This window comes from Lutra lutra, chromosome 5 (assembly GCF_902655055.1).
Source record: "Lutra lutra chromosome 5, mLutLut1.2, whole genome shotgun sequence".
Taxonomy (NCBI): Eukaryota; Metazoa; Chordata; class Mammalia; order Carnivora; family Mustelidae; genus Lutra; species Lutra lutra.
In genome coordinates, this window is record NC_062282.1 from 84303276 (window position 1) to 84326946 (window position 23671).

At 36.2% G+C, this 23671-nt stretch overlaps 1 protein-coding gene across 5 annotated transcripts in view; it reads left to right on the plus strand.

Moving 5' to 3' along the window:
• The window catches only part of RBM27 (RNA binding motif protein 27), a 78009-nt gene that overhangs the window by 7903 nt on the left and 46435 nt on the right, over positions 1-23671 (plus strand). For 3 of the 5 annotated variants that reach the window (XM_047730041.1, XM_047730044.1, XM_047730045.1), the window contains exons 2-8: positions 5426-5544; positions 7009-7133; positions 14980-15071; positions 15738-15931; positions 16659-16922; positions 19537-19830; positions 21286-21420. In XM_047730041.1, coding sequence (XP_047585997.1) covers positions 5426-5544; positions 7009-7133; positions 14980-15071; positions 15738-15931; positions 16659-16922; positions 19537-19830; positions 21286-21420 — 1223 coding nt within the window. The remainder of the gene's footprint in view (positions 1-5425; positions 5545-7008; positions 7134-14979; positions 15072-15737; positions 15932-16658; positions 16923-19536; positions 19831-21285; positions 21421-23671) is intronic. The other 2 variants (XM_047730046.1, XM_047730042.1) reach the window with 1 other exon arrangement.

The following is a 23671-nucleotide window of genomic DNA, read 5'->3' on the forward strand; positions in this document are numbered from 1 at the left end:
AGTATATGTGCTGTGGAAATGAGCATAATTGTCTCACTTCTAAAACAAATATTACACCAAGGTAGAACTTAAAATTGAACCCATATTCAGAAATGTAGATTTTTCTGAAAGTGGAAAAGATTTAAGTAGTGTTGGTTTTTCCTAAAACAAATAGACTTTGATTTTTTTTTTAAAAGATTATTTATTTATTTATTTGACAGACAGAGATCACAAGCAGGCAGAGAGGCAGGCAGAGAGAAAGGAAGGGAAGCAGGCTCCACGCTGGGCAGAGAGCCCGATGCGGGGCTCGATCCCAGGACCCTGGGATCATGACCTGAGCCGAAGGCAGAGGCTTTAACCCACTGAGCCACCCAGGCGCCCCTCTTAGAACATTATTATGCAAGATGTGAATTTTAAGGAGTCCTCATATTTCTAATTTCCATTAAACTTACAGAGATTTCTTTTGTTCTTTTAATTAGAACGTAACTACTGGTTGAGCCATAGAATGCGGATTTACAGTAGGAAAGTATATGTGGTATAAAATAGATTTTTAACTCTGTGGAATTGTAGCTGAGTTTTCGTTCCACAGGTGTGCTTTCTGCCTGATCTTGAGTGGATCACTTAATTTGTCTTTACATACTTACAAATTTAGGTTATCTATAAAATGAATAGTAACTCCTTGATTGTACTGTTACGGCTTTTTAGAGACTATACTAGAATAGTAATTTTAGATGGATATTCCTGTGTTTTCTAATCTCTTTTTATAACAGAAGCCCCTTTCTATCTAGAAATGTGTGTGTTTAATATAGCCATGGATCCAAAATCTTAAAATCATCTTCATTCCCAAATATTCTTGTCCCTGTAGTTACTTAAAGTGAATTTTCATAAGCTTTGGTTACAAATAAATAGCTAAAGGATTTTAAATACTCTGAGGTAAGAGAAATAAGAAGTAGTCCTGCATTTGTTGTGTAAATTATCAAGGATCTTACTCATGCTCGGATTTTTGCAATTCATTTCTGGAAGTTTGGTTGGGCTACTGTTAGCATTGGTGCCGTAGCTACTGCAGTATTATAATTGTCAGTTTTTAAGGATTATATAGTAGGGGGTGATGAAAGAATAAATAAGAACAATCATAAAGGTACAGAAAATTACAGCATGAAATTCCCCATTGTATTTAAGTTTCACCATTTTATTGGTGTGACTTACTATTTTAGACCACCAATTTCCTTCATAGTGCACCTTATGGATACAGATTAAGAATTGTTAAATTTAAATGGTCCCATTCCGTTGGCTGTAAACATGCTTTTTGTATTTGGTACAGAATTCTAACTATCAGTTACTAACAATCACTTATATTGCACAAATACTTAATATCTGTGATCACTCTCTTTTCTTAAGAGTCTAGATTTTTTTTTTGCTCTTTTACCTTCTTGTAACTATTCATCTTGAAGCTTAACACATCGCATCAAAATATATTTCATTCAGGAGCAACCTTACTCTGCGTTTGTTTTTCAGAGTGTGAAGACTAAATACATGTTTAAGATATCTGGGTTTGTTTAACTCCCCTCATTTATCCAGTAATCTCAATGTTGTGCCTGCTTCTTGCTAGAAACCTCGTATTACCCAGCTTTCTATTTTTTGGGTCATGAGACTCCTCAAATTCCTAACAGCAGAAAAAAATGAGATTGTCTCTTTCTACCATTCTCACTTATTTTTACTTTTAAAAATGTTATTCATTTATTAGAGAGAGAGAGAGAGCTCGCATGCCTGTGAGCACAAGTTGGGGGAAGGGCAGAGAGAGAGGAAGAAGCAGGTTCCCCGCTGATGAGGGAGCCCAATGAGGTGCTTAGTCCCGGGACCCAGGGATCAAGACCTGAGCCAAAGGCAGCTGCTTAACCGACTGAGCCAACCAGGTGCCCCTGTCATTCTTATTTTTAAAAATCCTTTTCTTTCTCTGTTTAAAATATCTTCCTTTTCCAGGATCTGAACTTTCTAAGTAAAGGTAGAAATCTGATAGATTTTTTTTTTTTTTTAATCTTCTCCCATTCGAATGTTGATTAGAACTATACTGATCAAATACCTTGCTGTTTTCAGGAGTGAGATTAAATCTCTCTACACATTTCTGTTTTAAGGGGTTTATGGATTAGCCAAGGTGGGAATGGCCTCTGTAACATTTTTGAACATACTATTATTTGTTTTATTATTTATTATTCTTTTTAGATTGAGTAATTGACATACAATGTTATATTAGTTTCACATATACAACATAGTGATTTGATTTATACATTGTGTAGTGGTCATCACAATAAGTCAAATTACAATCTGTCACCATACAGAGTTATTAGAATATTATTGACTGTATTCCTCAGGCTATACATTACATCCCCACGTCTGACTTATTTTGTAATTGGAAGATTGTGTCTCTTAATCCCCTTCACCTATTTCATCCATTTTCTCTCCCCACCCCCCTGCACCAACTCCCCTTCCTCTTGCAGCCATCAGTTTGTTTTCTGTATCTGTGAGCATTTCTGTTTCTTTTTGTTTTTTAGATTCCACATGTAAGTGAAGTCATACGGTATTTGTCTTTCTCTGACTTAGCACACTTAGCATATACCTTATAGGTCCATCCACGTTTTTGCAAATAGCAAGATTTCATTCTTTTTTATGGCTGAGTAATAATACATTATGTCTATATATACCATGTCATTCTTTTTTTTTTTTTTTTTTTTTTTTTTTTATTTGAGAGAGAGAGAGAGAGACAGAGAGAGCATGAGCGAGGAGAAGGTCATAGGGAGAAGCAGACTCCCCGTGTAGCTGGGAGCCTGATGGGGGACTCGATCCCGGGACTCCAGGATCATGACCTGAGCCGAAGGCAGTCGCTTAACCAACTGAGCCACCCAGGCGCCCATACCATGTCATTCTTATCTTCTTTATTCATTTACCTATCAGTGGATTTTTTTGGTTGCTTCCTTATCTTGACTCTTGTAAATTATGCTTTGATGAACATAAGGGTGCATATGTCTTTCTGAATTAGTGTTTTCATTTTCTTCAGGTAAATAGAAGTGGAATTACTGTATCATGTCATACATAGTTCTATTTTTCATTTTTTAAGGAACCTCCATACTGTTCTCCGTAGTGGCTGCACCAGTTTACATTCCTATCAAGCAATGCATGAGGGTTCCTTTTTCCTTACATTCTCACCAAGTTGTTATTGCTTGTCTTGTTTGTTTGTTTGTTTGTTTGAGATTTTATTTTTCAATAATCTCTATACCCAACATGGAGCTTGAACTCAAAATCACTCTATTAAGAGTCAGATGTACCCAACTGAGCCCACTAGGTGCCCCTCTTGTCATTTTGATCATAGCCTTTCTGACAAGTGTGAGGTGATATCTCATTGTGGTTTTGATTTGCATTTTCTGGTGGCTAGTGATGTTGAGCATTTTTTTAAATGCCTGTTGGCCATTTGCATGTCTTTTTTGGAAAAATATGTGTTCAGGTCCTCTGCCAGTTTTCTCTTTTTTTTCTTCTTTGAAGATTTTTTTCTTTGATTTAATTAAAGCATAGTTGACAGGTTTTTTGTTTGTTTGTTTGTTTTAGGCTTTCTACTCATTTTTTGATCAGATTGTTTGTTTTTCTGATATTGATCTGTCTATCCATTTGAGAATTTAGCAGTTGGGTCTACCAAGGTAATGTTTGAAAATGGAATTTACATTTTTTACTTAAGAAAAATCCTGGCTAAACTGCATTTTTTTTTAAAAAGATTTTATTTATTTATTTGGCAGAGAGAGATCACGAGCAGGCAGAGAGGCAGGCAGAAGGAGAGGGGGAAGCAGGCTCCCCGCTGAGCAGAGAGCCCGATGCGGGGCTTGATCCCAGGACCCTGAGATCGTGACCTGAGCCACAGGCAGAGGCTTTACCCACTGAACCACCCAGGCGCCCCTAAATTGCATTTTTTTATTAATGTGTAATTCCTCATCTTGCACACTTATGCTCTCTCCTAGTGCACTTTGATCCTTACCCATAACATTAGCTCTGAGTTTTGTAAGATTGACAGTCACTGAAAGTTGCTCCCTTGGATTTGGTGCATAAATGTGCATTGATGTTCAAAGAATTAGCCTTTCCCACTGATCAACTTGATGTCTTTTTACAAAAAGGTAATTATTATGTGCCCCCAGCCACATATTTACGTTTTGGCAATAAAAAAATTCTATTTTATTGAAATATGAACTTTAAAAATATACACAAGAAGGAAGTAAAGGTGCTGATGCTTGGTTTTCTTTTTATAAAATTTGCTTTATGTACTTAAAAATATATTTTTCATATATATATATGCACACATACATATGTATATATATGATATATGTGTAATATCTAAATATATTTAAATATATTTATATTTTTATATATTAATATATATTAATATATATTTATATTTATATAATTTATATATAGAGCACAAAAATTTTCTCTTTCTTGTAGGGTAGATAAAATATTAGGTCTGAAGATTGCTACATGTTAGGAATTGACAACTCAGGGAATGTGGGCTGCCCTGGCATAGATGGTTTTGAATGTTGAAAGACAGGTGACTGGGGCATCTGGGTGGTCTGCCTTCAGCTCAGGCCTTGATCCCAGAGTCCTGGGATTGATCCCCACGTCAGGCACCTTGCTCAGCGAGGATCCTGCTTCTCCTTCTCCCTCTGCTTCTACCCCTGCTTGTGCTCCCTCATTCTCATTCGCTCTCAAATAAATAAAATCTTAAAAACAAAACAAAACAAAACCCAAAAGACAAGTTACTACTGCCTAGGAAAAAAGAAAAAGAGAGACAAGTAGATAGAGGTTGTCTTTGCTGCCCTTCTACCACTTCTTTTCTTTCTCTTCTATGTCCCAGATTTTTTTCTTTCTTGCTTGTAGCTGCTAGAGTATTTGTCAGTAATATTTAAGGTGTTAACCTTCTTGTGTTCTTATTTTTTAAAGAGAGCCTTAAGATATTGAGAAGTGGACTTGATCACTATTTTTAGATGCTGGTGCCTGGGTTATAGGGAATGAGGGAAAGGTGTCCCACTTGCCCTGGTTCTTCATCCTTGGTTACATGGAACAACAGATAGTTCATGAGGATATCAACAGTGCTTCTAGAGCAGTGTAACTCAGGGGTTGATTGCCACCCTTTCCCTGTTACCATTGAGAGAGCAAACAAATGCAGATTTGGTTCAAAATTCTGGGTATAATTAGAAAATTGAACATAGGAGACACAGTTTTATAAAAATAAGCAGAAAGGGACAGTGTTGCTTGCATTATGTATATGCTCTTTGTTACACAAATCACCTTTGTTTGCAATCACTTTATTTTAAAAACCTTTATTTTTCCAAAATAGGGGTGACTTTATTAATGACATCGCTATTTGAAAAAAAAAAGTTTGAAAATTTTTGTTTTCTCTTTGTCTAACTAGATGTGATGCTGACCCTTCAGCCTTAGCCAACTATGTTGTAGCGCTGGTCAAGAAGGACAAACCTGAGAAAGAATTGAAAGCCTTTTGTGCTGATCAACTTGACGTCTTTTTACAAAAAGGTAATTATTATGTGCCCCCAGCCACATATTTACGTTTTAAATTTAAAACTTTGTATAAAATATTGGAAATTAAAGTTTGGAAGGAAAGAAATCAGTCATCATCCTTTAACATTTGAATATATACATTCCTGTTAATTATTTATCATGTATTTTGGAAGACTTTTTTTCCCCCTTTCCTTTGCTTCTCTGCTTCTTTCCTGTGTTGAAGCAGTTGTAACTCCACTGCTTTTTAGGGGAATGGGTCCTCTGTAGCTTGTAGCAGAGTCTGGTTGATGGTTGGCGGTGTGACAACTTGTCGATAATGTAGCTTCTAATACTTACTGCTTATTAGGACACTGAGCTACTTCTTTTTCCCCCTCTTGGCTGGAGCCTTCCTGACCCTTCCTGTCCAGGAAGAGATGGGCATGATCTTCTCTTTGTGCTTTTAACTTCCGATCTTCTTACCAAAGTCCTTTCCATATGTGCAGAACTTCCTGGAGTCCTCCCGTGCTAATGCTCTGACCTCATCTCCTCCCACTCCTCTTCACTTGTTCCATTCTAGCCACCTTGTTTTCCTTGCCTTTTTTTTTTTAGAGTGGCAAACATGTTCCCACCACAGGGCTTTTGAACTCATTTTACTCTTGCTTGAAATGGTTTCTTTAATGGTTTCTGGTGTCTTCTCAAAGGTGCCTTCTTAGAGTAGTTTCCTTTGAGTGCCCTATATACAGTGTATTATACCTCATGCCCCTATTCATCCTCTCCTCTTCCCAGACTGGCTTCATTTTGTTTGTCATGGCACTTGTCACTTCCTGCCATGTTATATGTTTGTTTGTGTTTTTATCTGTGTCTCCCCGCCTCCCCCGCCCCATCGTTTGTCTTTCCTTTGTTGAGAATGGCTACTTGGATCCCACGGAGCTTGGTACATAGAATGTATTCAATAAATATTGTTGAATATATGAAAGGAATGTAGTTAATGCATACTTACTGGTTGATCTAACAGTCGGTATGAGAAGATATCCTTTAATTCAAATATCTCCTTAGAAGGGAAAGATAGTAAGTATGGCTTCTCACTTGAAAAGTTAGAATTACATAGTTTTGGGTGAATTTTAGGGCTTTTTTTACACATAAAAAATCCAGTAATTTCTCATATATATATATATATATATATATATATATACACACACACACATATATATCAATATTATCTTATATGAATATATGAATATATTGTATGAATATATATTATAAATATAAGAATATTTATTCACATATATGAATATTTTCTTTTGAAATTATTAATTTGTATTATTTGCTTTATAGTAGTTTCAAAATCCAGAAATGGTATTCTTCATCATAAGGGTTAGACTCATTTTTAGTTCTACCACCAGTATTTGAGATGTTCTGTTTTCCTCACCTTTGCCGTAGAGTGTTTTCGAACATCTGGCTTTGTTTGTGCAACACTTAAATAGTGTTTCTTCTCCTTAGAAACTTCAGGTTTTGTGGATAAACTGTTTGAAAGTCTCTATACTAAGAACTACCTTCCACCTCTGGAACCAGTTAAGCCTGAGCCAAAACCACCAGTTCAAGAAAAAGAAGAAATTAAAGAAGAGGTAATACAAAATTTTCTTTGTCTTTGGGGGCTTTTAAGATCCTATTACTAGTATCGTTCTTAGTTGGAAGTTGACCTCTTAAAAGTAATCATCTGTTGATTGAAATTTCTGTGTTTGGCACATGATACAGATTCTTTATCAGGGCTTCTAAGTTCTTTGGACTTGAAATGTTGGAAGAGTTTCAGATAGCGTATTTAGTGTTCCAAGAAAAAGTTTAGTAATATTGAGGAATTTAGAGAAATCTTATTCAGAGACTTTAGAAACAGAAAACTTGGTTAAATGTAGAGGTTTGATTAAAGTAAAGTATTGATAAAACCTTAAGAGAAATTATTAAGTAACACATTTCCATATACTAGACAAAGCATTTTGTCTTTTTTAACCAGAGTATTTTTTTATATTTAATGTAGTTATAAATATTGTTAATGCGTGAAAGAAAAAGAAAAAAAAATGTTTTTATAATGTTGAAGTACAAAAACATGATTATTTATGGTAATCTATTTGTTTGAACCAAGGGGAAAAGTTTACAGAGTTCATTTGTAATTCTTTTTATATATAGACAAAACAGTGTTGTATAAGAATATGGGCTCTAAAATCAGGTTGCATGAGTTAAAATTGTTGTTCCAAAATAAGTTACTTATTTGCTTCCTTTTCAAATTAGGAAAATGATCATTACTATGATCTACTAAGTAGTGGTGAAGTACTACTAAGTAGTACTACTAAGTAATACTTCATTGAGGTTTAAATGAGATTTTGTATACTTACACATCCTAATCAACTCCCTGGTACATAAAAGTTGGTTATTATACAGAAATATTTATTAACTTTCATTTTTATTATGAGTATCTAATACGCTTTTTATTTAGGAATGATTTTAAGCTTACATAAAAATGACAGGAATTCTACCTAAAAGTTCAATGCACTGTCTCTCTCTATTCACCTATTGAAAATTAGCCCCATTTGTTCTCTTTATATGTTAACACCCAAGACCATCATGTTCTGAATCTAGGAGTAAGTTAGATACAGCATGATCTCCTAATATTCTGCATTTCATAAGAACAAGGATGTTCTATTACTTTTTATTTATTTATTTATTTATTTAAGATTTTATTTATTTATTTGACACACAGAGATTACAAGTAGGCAGAGAGGCAGGCAGAGAGAGAGAGGAGGAAGCAGGCTCCCCGCAGAGCAGAGAGCCCGATGCGGGGCTCGATCCCAGGACCCTGGGAGCATGACCTGAGCCGAAGGCAGAGGCTTTAACCCACTGAGCCACCCAGGTGCCCCTATTACTTTTTTTTTAAGTTGGTTCCACACCCAGTATGGAGCCCAGCGTGGGGCTGAACTCACTAGTGTAGAGATCAAGATCTGAGCTGAAATCAAGAGTCAGATGCTAAACCGACGGAGCCATCTGCTCATTCTGAGGATGTTCCTTTAGATAGCTATAATATCATTACTAGTTTCATTAAATTTAATAAAATATCTGTATTTCAGTTTTATCAATTGACACATTAGTGTCCCCCTTGCCTTTTTTTTTCTGTCCCCAAAAAAGTTTCCCCTTTTTTATAGCTTTTTTTTCTCCTTCAATACAGGATTCAATCTAAGGATCATGTATTGCATTTAGTTGTCATTTCTGCTCTGTCTTAAAATGCTAGGTTGATTGAATGGATCCATCATTAAAAGAAAACAAAAGAAGTCATTAAATGACTATATTTAAGATCAGTGGAAACCACTGTCACAGTTTTGGTTTTGCCTCATGCCTTGTAATTGTTTCATAAAATCTTATTAAAATAGGAAAGGCTCCTGGTATGTTATTTCAAGTAATGGAAATAAGAGGAAACTTATCTACCATACTTGATAATGTATAATTTTCGGTCTATGTGTATATGTTAAATCTTTAAGAAATAGTTAAAATCTTTGTGCTATCTGTCCTTTTCTATAGTTGTTGAAATTCAGCGGACCAGAAGTATCTGTTTGAAAGATAGCTGGTTTGAAAATAAGAGAAAAATTGCATTATTTTGAGTTTGGAAGGACAGTTTGAAAAAACACCACATTGTTATGCCATTTCATTTTGTATCTTTATAGTAAATCCTAATTTTGAGAAGTTTGAAGTGGCTATCAGCTTCTGTGTGTAAATATCCCAAATGATAGTGTCTGGCATTTCTCTTGTTTTCTAAGATTTTTATACACAACTTAATTGTCATCATTGACATAAATAATAGCTCATATGATAGTATATAAAGTAGTTTATAGTAATTCTGTTAGTGTGGAATGAAAGGGGTTTGAAGTACCACACACCTTTGGCTAATGGGCTGTATTTCTGGTCTGTGCTGTTGATGCTCAGAACAGCGTACAGAGGTTCAGATCCACCTAAGACCTAGCCATTTTAACTTTATTCCTGGTTCCCCAGTTAACATTGTACCATCAGTAGTTTAACAGATTACTTGTCACATGGGGAACCATGTAAGAATTTGGATCATTGCCACAACTCCGGTGCTGGAAAAACCTTTGGTATATATGTGCCATATTTATGAAGCACAGTGTATTTTACCTGTAGTTGGAAGATGACTTGTGAATTTTCTATTCTTACAATTGGCTGTTATTAAACCCTTACCCTGAGTTCATGAACAAGCAAAAGAATCATCCGTTATGCTAAAAGATCTTAAGTATTATAATTCCTGATTTGCACTATGCCTGATCATCTGAAATGTTAGAAGGCAGTTTTTCTTAGATTTGGATTTTTGACTGGAAATATGCGAACCTGTAGCACAGTTTTTCCTTCCTTTGTTTGAAAATATATTTTAATTTTTTAAAAATATTATTATATTGTAGAGAATTTTCAGCATACGTCATAAGGGACAATTGTATAATGAATTCTTACCCTTTCATCATTCAACTCCAACAACCCATCAGTCCATGGCCAGTCCTGCCCAACCAAATACCATACCTGTTTGGTATACATTTTTTTTTTTTTTAAGTGGGCTCTACACCCAGCATGGAGGTTAAGACCTGAGCTGAGATCAAGAGTCAGATGCTCAACTGACTGAACCATCCACGGATCCCTTATTTAGTATACTTATATATCAAAAATTGTTTAATAGAATGGAGGCTCTTAGACTTGTGTAGCTGTGATAGATCAAGATAATGAATAATTAAAACCTAAATGTGCAATGATTAGACTTCTAATAGAGAATGTGAAGTAGAAAGATTTAAGTCAGGTGGACAACATAGGAGAAAAACTTTAAAAATTACTGTGCCTGGTAATACCATGATTCTGTAAAGAAATCTACTTTTCATATTCTTAGAATAGTAAGATTGAAGTAGATGAGAGGTTTTGGTTTATGAAGTGTTAAGTTTATTTATTTTTTAATAATCTCTATACCCATCATGGGGCTTGAACTAAATGACTCTGAGATCAAGAGTTGCGTATTCTTTCTCATGGAGCCAGCTGGGTGCCCTGAAATCTTCATATAGAGTTTAAATTCAAGAATATATAGGCATTATAATGCCAGATATAGTATGTATATATATACACACACACACATATATGTATACACACACACACACACTCTTTTTTATTTATTTGTATTTTTTAAAGATTTTATTTATTTATTTAACAGAGGGATATAGTGAGAGAGATCACAAGTAGGATGAGCAGCAGGCAGAGGGAGAGGGAGAAGCAGCCCTCCTCACTGAGCAAGCAGCCTGATGCGGGACTTGATTCCAGGACCCGGGGATCATGACCTGGGCTGAAGGCAGATACTTAACTGAGCCACCCAGGCACCCCCCAAATAACTTATTTTAGATTAAGTTAGAAATAATTGTGGAAAAACATATCCTTAGCCACCAGGAAGTTCTAGAAAATTTATAAAATGGAGAAGAATGCAGATTATTATTTTTTAACTTTTTTTTTTTAAGACTTTATTTATTTATTTGACAGATAGAGATCACAAGTAGGCAGAGAGGCAGGCAGAGAGAGAGGAAGGGAAGCAGGCTCCCTGCTGAGCAGAGAGCCCGATGTGGGACTCGATCCCAGGACCCCGAGATCATGACCCGAGCCGAAGGCAGCGGCCCAACCCACTGAGCCACCCAGGCGCCCTATTTTTTAACTTTTAAAATGTATTTGTAAGAAGCCAGAATAATGAAAGAAGTCTCCATGTACCCATCATTCACCTTCAATAATTACAGATCTACGAGCAGTGATCTTTTACTATAGTTCAGCCAGTTTTTATCCTCTTAAATTACTTTGAAATAAATCCCAAAGATATCATTTTATCTATAAATACTTAATATGCATATTTCTAAAAGATAATATTTAAAAAGTGATATTTTTAAAAATTTTATATAAAAGTAATTCCTTAAAATATTAACAGTTACCTAGTTAGTGTTTAAATTTCTGATTGTTCATAAATGTCCATTTTTCCCCATTTGTTTTAATCAAGATCTAAATAACCAGGTTGGTTGATATTTATTTTTTTTTAAAAGATTTTATTTATTTGAGAGAGAAGGTGTGCATGTGCGTGTGCACACACACATGTATACAAGAGTGAGGAAGAACAGAAAGGGAAGAAGAGGGACAAAGCAGACTGTGTGGGGAGTGCAGAGCTTGCGTCAGGCTCTATACCAGGACCTGGGATCATGTCCTGAGCCAAAACCAAGAGTTAGATGCTTCACTGCTTAATTGACTGAGCTACTGAGGAGCCCCTGAAATTTCTTCTTTTTTTTTTTTAAATGTCCTTTTCCTTATTCCCTCTCACTTCCCTCTCTCTAGGGTAACCACTATTCCTTCTTCTAGTACCATGTACTAGTTTCTCCTGTTTTTTCCATTTTATGTAAAAGGAATCACAGTTTTTGCCTTTCTTTAGTTTTTTTAAAGTTTTTGTTTTTGGGGCGCCTGGCTGGGTCAGTTGGTTAAGTGGCTGCCTTTGGCTCAGGTCATGATCCTGGGGTCCTGGGATCGAGCCCCGTATCAGGCTCCTTGCCCAGTGGGGAGTCTGCTTCTCCCTGTTCCTCTGCCTGCCACTGCCTGCTTGTGCTCTCTGTCAAATAAAGAAATAAAATATTTAAAAAAAAAAAAGATTTTATTTTAAAATCTCTACACCCATCGTGGGGCTTGAACTTAAAACCTTGAGATCAGGGGCGCCTGGGTGGCTCAGTGGGTTAAGCCGCTGCCTTCGGCTCAGGTCATGATCTCAGAGTCCTGGGATCGAGCCCCGCATCGGGCTCTCTGCTCTGTGGGGAGCCTGCTTCCTCCTCTCTCTCTGCCTGCCTCTCTGCCTGCTTGTGATCTCTCTGTCAAATAAATAAATAAAATCTTTAAAAAAAAAAAAAAAAAAAACCTTGAGATCAGGAGTAGCATGTTTCACCAACTGAGCTGGTCACATACCCCCCATTAGCTTATTATTATGTGAGGTTCATCCATATTTTGCAGGGCCTTTGACTTCTTAATAGCATTATTGAAATACAACTCCCCTACTATACCATTCTCCTATTTACAGTGTACAAATGTGATGGTTTTTATTGTATTCAGAGTTGTACAGCCATTGATATGATCCATTATAATCATTTTCATCATCCAAAAAAGAAATAGTGTACCCATTAATCTCTCACCCTCCAACCCTTCTCCTCCAGGCCCCTCCCCCTCTCTCAGGCAACCACTAATCTTTATTTCTTTATGGATTTGCTGATCTGGATATTTCATGTAAATAGAGTGATACCATTTGTAGCCTTGTGACTGGCTTCTTTCTTTCACTTAGCATAATGCTTTTAGAGTTCATTTGGTTGTATCATGTATTCCTTTTTTTAATGGCTGAATAATATTCCATTTTATGGATATATCACATTTTCTTTTCTTTTTCCTTCTAATTTTTTTTCATTATTTTAGTCACCATATAGTACATCATTAGTTTTTGATGTAGTGTTCCATGATTCATTGTTTGTGTATAACACGCAGTGCTCCATGCAATATGTGCACTCCTTAATACCCATTACCTCACATATTCTTTGTTAGGTCATCAGTTGATGCATATTTGGGCTGATAGACAAGCGGTTAATACATTTTGCTTTTAGGAATAATGCTGGTGTGAACATTTATGCCCAAGTTTTTAGATGATGTTATGTTTTTATTTCTCTTTAATCCTTTAACTTTTTTTTTTTTTTGAAGATTTTATTTATTTATTTCAGAGAGAGAAAGAGAGCATGAGTAGGAGGAGGAGCAGAGGGAAAGGGACAAGCAGAGTTCGTACTGAGTACAGAGCCCAATGCAGGACTTGATCCCATGACCCTGAGATCATGACCTGAACTGAAGTCAAGAGTTGGACACTCAACTGACAGAGTCACCCCAGCTTCCTGATCCTTTAACTTTTTAAGAATATTTTTTCTCCACTAGAAGTTAATACACATCCATCAAAAAAATCCTTGCAAAATACAGAAAAGGAAAAAGATTTCCAAGTTGATGTCTTTTAAGTTTCTCTTAATCTTTAAATCCCCCTTTAAACCTACCTATATCTTTCTCTCGGTCTTCTTTTCCTCACCCCCTTTTTTCCCTTAAATTTTATTTTGTTGAAGGAACTTAGTCTTTTGTGCTGTAGAGTTTTTACTGTCTATATTTGCAGATTGTATCCCAGGGGAGTAATATATACTCTTTATTTCCTGTAAATAGGTAGAAAGAATGATTTTTAAATATAATCTAAGCAAATGATTCGTGTTTTAGCCAGTGCCATATGTTTGCCATATTGTGGCTATCATTTTAGGTTGCCTGAGATTTACTAAATTGTTATCATCTGTTCCATTCACTGACTCCTATTTGTTAAGTGAGCTTCTCCATTAGATGGACATTTGTTTAGCTCTTGCAAATGACTTTATTTCACCTTTCTCTAGTAGAGGCTATTTATTTGTTTTGAGATCAACTTTTTTTTTTTAAAGAATATTTATTTATTTATTTGCAGAGAGAGAGATCATAAGTAGGCAGAGAGGCAGGCAGAGAGAGAGGGGAAGCAGGCTCCCCACTGAGCAGAGAGCCTGATGCGGGGCTCGATCCCAGGACCCCGGGATCATGACCTGAGCCGAAGGCGGAGGCTTAACCCACTGAGCCACCCAGGCGCCCCAAGATTAACTTTTTTAAAACAAATAATAAAATCACAGATGATTTCTGGTCAGTCTTAACTATTAAGCTTTAAGAGAAGACAGTATTTCGTGAATCCCAATACCATTTTTCTGTAAATCTTGTGAAATGTGTAATTTTATGGCACTTATTAACTTTACCATTAATTCTTGAAACCTTTTCTGTGAAATCTACAGTTCTGAAATTATGAATATATTTTACAATTAGGGAAACAAATCATTTTACTGTATGATACTTAGAGACTTCCTCTTTCTGTGGTTTCATTATAAGGGATGAATTGCTGTTTTCCTTCTCCACTGCTATTCTTACCTTATATTAATATGTAGGGTGTGTGGGTGGCACAGTCGGTTGAGGGTCCAACTCTTGGTTTTGGCTCACTTGTTACCTCAGGGTCGTGAGATCGAGCCCTGTTTTAGGCTCCATGCTGAGCTCTGGAGTCTGCTTGAGATTTCTCTCCTTCTGCACCTCCTGCTTGTGTGTTCTCTCTCTCTCAAATAAATAAATCTTAAAAAAAGAGAAATTAACATTTAAAAATAAGTGTATTACTTTTAAAGTAATTTCAGCATCTTTTTTACTCCTCTCTGTTGCCCAACTTTTTTGTATATAATTTGACTGCAGTATTTTATTGTATTTGTGCCCTCTCTTGTACTAGAAAAATTATCAGATAGATGTGTTTCATAAATAATAGAAGGACTAATCTTTTTCCTATTGAATGCTTTCATATAGGTATTTCAGGAGCCAGCAGAGGAAGAACGAGATGGTAGAAAAAAGAAGTATCCTAGTCCCCAGAAGACTCGTTCAGAATCTAGTGAGCGAAGGTGTGTGTTTATATTTAATTAGGGAGACACTGATAACTTGCTTTTTAGTTACTGCAAGGGCATTAATGGGATTTTTAACATATGTACTGATGCCTCTCTCTAAACTGATTAAAGAAAGAGGTGGTTATCTTCCCTCCATTCCGTGTTTTTTGTCTTTGTCATACTTTCTCTTCCTTTTATAAACAGTCATCATTATGTGCTTTCCCCAAGAGCACAGGGGTGGGAGTAGTCTCCTTAGAGGATATTAATGAAATGTTCCATTTGGTTAGGGGTGCTCACTATTAAAATCATCCATAGTATTTTATACTACAAATAGTTCAGTTTATATGTTGATTATCAGCCTATGATTAAAAAATTAGTCTTTTGTTTAGGAAAACTTCGGTTCTGCCTTTCTTCTTTTCTAGTTTTAAATTTCTGCTTTTCCCCTACCCCTCTCCATACTTTGGTTTCACCTCTTTTTGTCATTTCTCCCCACCCAGTGTAATTGAGGGAATGTTTTTTTCTTTTTATATAATGCATCAGAGGAATTATGTTGTGGTTTTACAGCTTTCTGAAAAAGCTCAGACACTATGACTTTTGATGAATCGAGGGTATTTCGTACTCCTGATTTGTTGGCGTACTTGGTTTCTATAGTATACATATGGCGTTTATATCTGTGTATTACAGGACACGTGAGAAAAAAAGAGAAGATGGCAAGTGGAGAGACTATGACCGGTACTATGAGCGGAATGAACTGTACCGTGAGAAATACGACTGGAGAAGGGCCAGGAGTAAGAGTCGGAGTAAGAGCCGGGGCCTGAGTCGAAGTCGAAGCCGAAGTAGAGGGCGCAGCAAAGACCGAGATCCAAATAGGAATGTTGGTGAGGAGATGAGGATTCCTCCTAAAATCTCTGTATTCCTTATCTTGCTCTGTCTTGAGGATACCAGATTGCCCCTTAAAAGCACATGTACCTTTACGTGTTTCAGCAATGCAAAATCTAGAATTGTCTCAAAAAACCTAATGCTAATTTTGTTATAAAGACAGGGCTCTGTTGTCAGGATGGAGTCAAAGGAGTTGGACTAAAATGCTCTTTGTAAGGATATCATAGTACATGTCTGGACTTAAAGTCATTTTGTGTAATTGAAACTAATGTCTTTTAATCAACAAAGCTATCACAGGAGGAAAAGGACTACCTGTTCCGTCCCTCACCCCCTCACTAAAAATAATTGTTTTGCTTTAAGGTGGTCTGGAGTTTATAAAATTAAAAAGGAAACAGATAAGTAGATAACTGAAATCCCAACCACTGATCTCTCGGGATATCCGTTTGGAAGTCAGTTCTTAGATACCTTCCTTATTAAATATGAGGCTTTTTTCATTATGTATTGGTGTCAATGTTATAAAAGATGATTTTACACAAGTTACTGGTCAAGATATGTCATGTTGTTGATGTTCCTTCTTTTAGGATATATTAATAATGAAAACACTTTGAAATATGGACAACTTAGTGAGTTTATTGCAATATTCTCTTCCTTGTTCTGTGAGAAAACAAACATCATTAAGAACATAAGTGTCTAATCTTGTTTCTTGTTTTTATTTTGTCTCCGAAGCAGAGCACAGGGAAAGATCAAAGTTTAAGAGTGAAAGGAATGACTTGGAGAGTTCCTATGTGCCTGTGTCTGCACCACCTCCGAGCTCTTCTGAGCAGTATTCCTCTGGGGCACAGTCTATTCCCAGCACTGTTACTGTGATCGCACCTGCACACCACTCTGAAAACACAACGGAGAGTTGGTCTAATTACTATAACAATCATAGCTCTTCCAATTCTTTTGGTCGAAACCCACCACCAAAGAGGCGATGCAGAGATTATGATGGTAAAAATTCTCTTTTCTATTGTACCCAGAAGTACTAGTAAAGCATATGTTGCTAATATTGCTAGTGTATGCAGAACTTATCATGGCAAAAAGTCTCTTTTCTCTTATACCCAAAAGTACTAGTAAAGCAAACGTTAGTATTGCATACCTTTTCATTATAGTCCAGATTTTGTTAAAAGGGATGAGTGAGAAAGAAAACTGCCTTTGGCATATGCTTATTTACTTTCTTGATTTAATAGTTTGGCTCTGGTTAAGAGAATGTTCAAATTTGACCCATTCGTTTGTTTCTTGTTGTTCTTATTACTTTAAACACTGTAAGTACACCACAAAATTTGGTAGACATTAGGAATTGTAATTTTTTTTTGTAGTGTTTGGTGCTGGGAATTTGTTAAGCTTTATATAACCTACTTAAAATTTTGATTTGCTGACTCTCCACTTGAATGAATCTATGTGTTTATGTGTGTTTTAATTTTTTATTATGGAAATATTTAAATATTAGTAAAAGTTGGCAAAATAATGTAATTAATCCTAATGTATCCATGATCTCACATCAATAGGAGATCATGGGCAATTTTGTTTTCATCTGTACTTCTCTCCTTGTTCTCCCAGACCATATCATATGAAGTAAATTGTAGACATTGTAACATTTTTTTCTGTAAATACAGAATATCTATTTTTACATTTTATTTAGTTTAAGTAGGAAATACAATCAAATCATAACTCAGGCATTATCTCATTCTCACCCTGGTCTCCTAGCTACTGAGTTCTCATTCCCAAGGCCAATTTAATGTTACTAATTTCTTGTGTAGCTTTCCAAACATAGTCTTATATATATTTACATAAACAGATATGTATAGTCTCCCCTGTTTGCTCTTCTACATAAACCCTAGTATACTCTTCACACTCTTCTGCATGTTTTTTTCACTTAGTGGTATTTTATGGCAATTATCCATTATTAATACATTAGGGCTTCCTTCATATCTTTTTTAGGTTTCTTAATTTTGTGAATGTAGGAAAATATGTTTTACTTAATTCATTATTAGTGTTCTTTTGCGGTGTTTTTAATATTTTGTTGTTATAAACAGTGCTGCCGTGAATAACCTAGTAAATAATTCCCAATTGAATGTTTTTTTTTTTTTTTTAATTTTATTTTTAAGTAAACTCTGTACCCAATGTGGGGTTTAAGCTTAAAACCTTGAGAGTTGGTAGTGCCCATTGCACCAACTGAGCCAGCCAGGTACCCTTTCTCATTTGAATATTTTATTTTATTTTTAAGGGGGAAGGGGCAAAAGGAGATGGGTGTGGAGCTGACTTGGGGCTCAATCTCATAACCCTGAGATCATAACTGGAGCCGAAATCAAGGGTCGGATGCTTGGGGTGCCTGAGTGGTGCCATTGGTTAAGCGTCCGATCCTTGGTTTCGACTCAGGTCATGGTCTCAGGGTTGTGGGATCTAACCCTGCTCAGGCTTCATGCTCAGTGTAGAGTCTGCTTGAGATTCTCTCTCCCTGTCCTCCCTCTTCCCCTTTCACCTGGTCGTGCTCTCTCTCTCTCTCAAATAAATAAATAAATCCTAAAAAAAAAAAAAAAAAAAGTCAGATGCTTAAACCATAGAGCCACCCAGCTGACCTCTAACTTAAATATTTTAAACTAACATTTCAAATTACATATACAACAAGAATGTAGAATTTAGAATAATACCATGAAAATAGGTAATTGAAATTAGATTGTCCAGTTATTTTTTTTTTTAGATTTTTTTTTTTTAAATTGGACAGAGAGAGAGATCACAGGCAGGCAGAGAGAGCGGGGGAAGCAGGCTTCCCACCGAGTAGAGAGCCCGACGCAGGGCTCGATCCCAGGACCCTGAGACCATGACCCGAGCCGAAGGCAGAGGCTTAGCCTACTGAGCCATCCAGGCGCCCCTAGATTGTCCAGTTAAATCCCTTACACACATATCCTGCCTTTGCTAAAATGAATCTGAATGTTTTTTTTTAAATTTCCTTTAAGTAATCTCTACAGCCAGTGCAGGGCTTGAACTCATGACCCCAAGATCAGGAGTCATATGTTCTACCAACTGAGCCAGCCAGGCACCTTGAATCTGAATTTTTATTTTTATTTATTTATTTATTTATTTAAGTTTTTGGTTTTTTAAAAAATTTGACAGAGAGTGATCACAAGTAGGCAGAGAGGCAGACAGAGAGAGAGGCGGAAGCAGGCTCCCCGCCAAGCAGAGAGCCTGATGCAGGGCTTGATCCCAGGACCCTGAGATCATGACCTGAGTGGAAGGCAGAGGCTTAATCCTGAGCCACCCAGGCGCCCCAGAATCTGAATTTTTATTATGAAAACATAATGGCAAATAGGTGTGTAGTGGCTAGTATCCTGTTTTGGATCCTGTTACTTGCTACCTCAACAAAGCATGGTCTCATAGAAAGTAGAGTACATCCATCTGGCCTTACCTCAGTGATATGTGATGATTAACAATAATACTAAAAAGGCTTCTAAATTCCTTAGAGAAAAATTACTTTGTAAATCAGATTGGTAGGCTTTTCAGGGTCTTGTTTTATTTGTTTTCTGAACTCTAAGATCATAATAAGATTCTTCTTATATTCTTTCAGAAAGAGGATTTTGTGTACTTGGTGACCTTTGTCAGTTTGATCATGGAAATGATCCCCTCGTTGTTGATGAAGTTGCTCTGCCAAGCATGATTCCTTTCCCTCCACCTCCTCCTGGGCTTCCTCCTCCACCACCTCCTGGAATGTTAATGCCTCCCATGCCAGGTCCAGGCCCAGGTCCAGGCCCAGGCCCTGGCCCAGGCCCAGGTCCAGGTCCAGGTCCTGGCCACAGTATGAGACTTCCTGTCCCCCAGGGACATGGCCAGCCTCCGCCTTCTGTTGTGCTTCCCATACCAAGTAAGTACATGTTCATTAAATATTTTGTCCTTTAGCAAAGAATTGTATTTAGAAGAACCTACCTCTTCACTAACTTGACACTAGATTTAAAGCTTTTGAAAGATAAATTAATAATAGAATTTCGAATATATTCCTGTAATTATAATGTTATTCTTTATTCTATCCATTGTTTTATTACATTATTTATAGTACCTTGAAAAAATCTTGGGTGACAGAATCTTGCTGGTTGATGACATCTTAAGAAATCCAGTTGTTTTGAAGATGTCAGAAAGAAGAACATGAAATTTCCCAGTCTTTAAAGAATATCTCTTTGGGGGTGTCTGGGTGGTTCACTTCGGTTAAGCCTCTGACTCTTGATTTTGGCTCACATCATGATCTTAGGGTCATGAAATAGAGCTCTGCAGTGGGCTCCACACTCAGCAGGGAATCTGCTTGAAATTCCCTTTGCCCATCCTCCCACTCATGCACCTCCTCCCCTCTCTCTCGCGTGTTTAAATAAATAGATCTTATGACGGTATGTATAGTATACAAACTATTATTCTACTTCTGTGTATATTTGAAAATTTCTAAGATAAAAGACTATAAAAATTTTAATTTCTAGAAGAACTTATAAAAAGATGTGAAGTGTGGGAATATTTCTGTTTAAAAATGAAATCCAAAAGTATCATTTTCCCCCAACATTTTGCTATGAAAAATTTCAAGCTAACTGAAAAGTTGAAATAACTATGAACACCCATATTCTCACCATCTAGGTTCTATGATTAATATTTTACTATATTTCTATTTTCACATTATCTTTTTATCTCTCCCATTATTATTTTTTATTCATTTCCTAGTATGTTGCAGACATCAGTGCATTTAAACATGTTCCTAATGTAGAACTTAAGGGTTCTATAGAACTCTACTCTTATTCTAGGAGTGTCTGGGTGGCACAGTCTTAAGCGTCTGACTCTTGATTTTGGGTCAGGTCATGATCTCAGGGTGCTGGGATGGAGCTCTGCATTAGGATCCTTGCTCAGCGGGGAGTCTGTTTGAGGATTCTCTATTCCCCACTGAAGTTTTCTTTCTCTTTCAAATAAATCAGTAAATCTTTTTTTTTTTTTTTAAAAAGGAGCTTACCATTATGCCAGAAAGATTGTTCAAGTTCCTTGTCAGTTATTTTTCATCCCTGCTCCCCAGAGGTAACCATCCTGCTTTTTTTTCACCCTAGAATTATTTTTTCTGTTCTAGAACTAAAATGTCCTCTTAATTATGCAACTTACTGTGCTGAAGCCTGCCTATATCAAATTCCTTAATTCTGTTCTGTGCCAAAGTGGGTACTTCAATTATGACTATTCCAAATTAGTTTTAGTATAGTAGGTTACTTTTTATTAGTTAGGAAATATTCATGCTCTATCTCTTTCTTCTTCTTCTTCTTCTTCTTCTTCTTCTTTTTTTTTTCTTTTTAATTCTTAGGACCACCCATAACACAGTCAAGCTTGATAAACAACCGTGACCAGCCTGGGACAAGTGCAGTGCCCAATCTTGCACCAGTGGGAGCAAGACTACCTCCTCCTTTACCCCAGAACCTCCTTTATACAGTATCAGAACGTAAGTAAACATTGCTTATCTTAAAATTTCTGGGGTTAGAAAAGCTAAGTTTCAGTGTCATACTTTTAAAAAATACAGTTTTTCTTCTTATGGACTATGGACTATGCCATATGAAAATTACATTTATATTTATATTTATGTTCACAAGGCAGTTACCTTTGTGGTTATGCTCTATGGCTGTATTTTAACTTGTGTGCCAGTGGAAGGAAAGAGTAAGGCCTTCTGCTATAGAGGAAGCAGCAACATTTAGTATCTTCTGAAGGACATGTATTTTGAAGCTTTAATCTCATCTAAATGAAATTTATTTTGGAGCTTGTGTTAAAAAATTGAACTCTGATTGAATTTCCAAAACATAAGGCTTATCTTCTAAGAGTATACAAAAGGTTGGATAAAATATGCTGAATAATTATTTAACTTGTATGCTGGAGTGACAATTGAGAGCATCACTTAAACTATAATATTTAGTGGCTATGCTATTTATAACATTTATTTTTAACTATAATAATTTGTTCTTAAATCTTGGTTCTCTGATTTCTTAGGTATTTTTTGTCATTATTTTTAGTTTATTTAAAGCTTTTTAAAATATTCCTTTCTCTAAAAACATAAAAACAAGGTGATTGGTTGTTAAAAGTGTTAGATTTTGAGCTTTTTTTTTTTTAAGATTTTATTCATTTATTTGAGAAAAGAGTGAGAGAGAGAACATGAGAAGAAGGAGGGTCTGAGGGAGAAGTAGACTCCATGTTGAGCAGGGAGCCTGATGTGAGGCTTGATCCCGGGACTCTGGGATCATGACCTGAGTTGAAGATAGACATTTAACCGACTGAGTCACTCAGGTGCTGTGAGATTTTTTTTTTTTTTTAACAGAGCTGTGTAGCTTTATGAATAAATTCATCTTTTGTGCAGTGTATTATCGTAAACATTTCTTCATCTTTATAATGTAAGGCAATTCAGCAACATAATGAAGCCCAGGTTTAAATCCTATTCCATTACTTACTTTCATTGTCATCTCAGACAAGTTACTTAACTTCATAGAATGTCAGTTTTCTCTTCTGTAAAATAGGAATAATAACATTACTTACCTAAAAAGCATGTTTGAGGAATAAATGCTTTAATACATCTATCTAGACTAGAACCTGGCATCTAGTAAGCTAAATATAAAGGTTAGTTTTTATAATACTGTGGTTACTATTGTCTCCTTAAATTGCGACTTCGCTGAAATCATTCATAATTATCTTCTCTTTGTCTACCTCCATTATTCCTGTGTGTCTTTATAAATTGAAATAACACCCATTAATCACCTAGAATTGAAACATTGACATGATTGACTAATTGCTTTGCTTTATTTATATCTGGTTAATTAAGAAATCCTTTCTCTTTTTCTTTGAAATATCCCTTTCTATTTCTGCTGTGGCTTCTGCCCTCATCGACACTTGAATCACCTGACATTTGGGTTATTGCTATAATCTTGTTGACTCCATTATGTTTCAGTCCCCATCAGTCACATCATATAATGCTGCGATGCTAATTTTCCTGAGAAAACAAATCAGAACAGTACCTCATGAGAACTCTGCAGTGGCCACAATTTTCCCCTGAATTGCACATATATGTTTTTTATAAGTAGGCTCCATGCTGAGATCAAGAGTCTGAGGCTCAGCCACTGTGAGATACCCAGGTACCCCTCCGAGATGATCGTTGAACCCCTCCCTATAGTTTCTCTTTCTATGAGCTACCGTGCCTTTCTTGGTAATCTCTTTTTTCACTCAACTCCCACATGTATGTTCTCTGGTTAGGCCAATTATACCTTGTCTTTGCCCCCTTATTGTGACTCAACTTTTTTTGTCTTCATTCTAGTAATTTGCTCTCTCTCGTCTTTCAAGGCCTAAATCTTCTCAGTACATGGGAAACATTATTGCTCTGTTGTAAACTCCTACAGGACTAAAAAGAATTTATTACATATATGACATATAATTGTACACAGGCCTACTGTTAGATTTCTTTTCATGTATGTTAATTTTATGTTCAGCTGAGCTTTAGAACAGGAACCACATCATAGTATCTCAGTCTTCTAACTACTGTAGTGTCTTTTTTGCAGCACGCATTTGTTTCACTGCTTCTCTCATTTTTTTTAAAAGGTTTTATTTGTTTATTTGAAAGAGACAAAATGAGAGAGAGAGAAAGAGAGAGAGCACGAGACGGGGGAGGGTCTGAGGGAGAAGCAGACTCCCCGCTAAACAGGGAGCTCGAGGTGGGA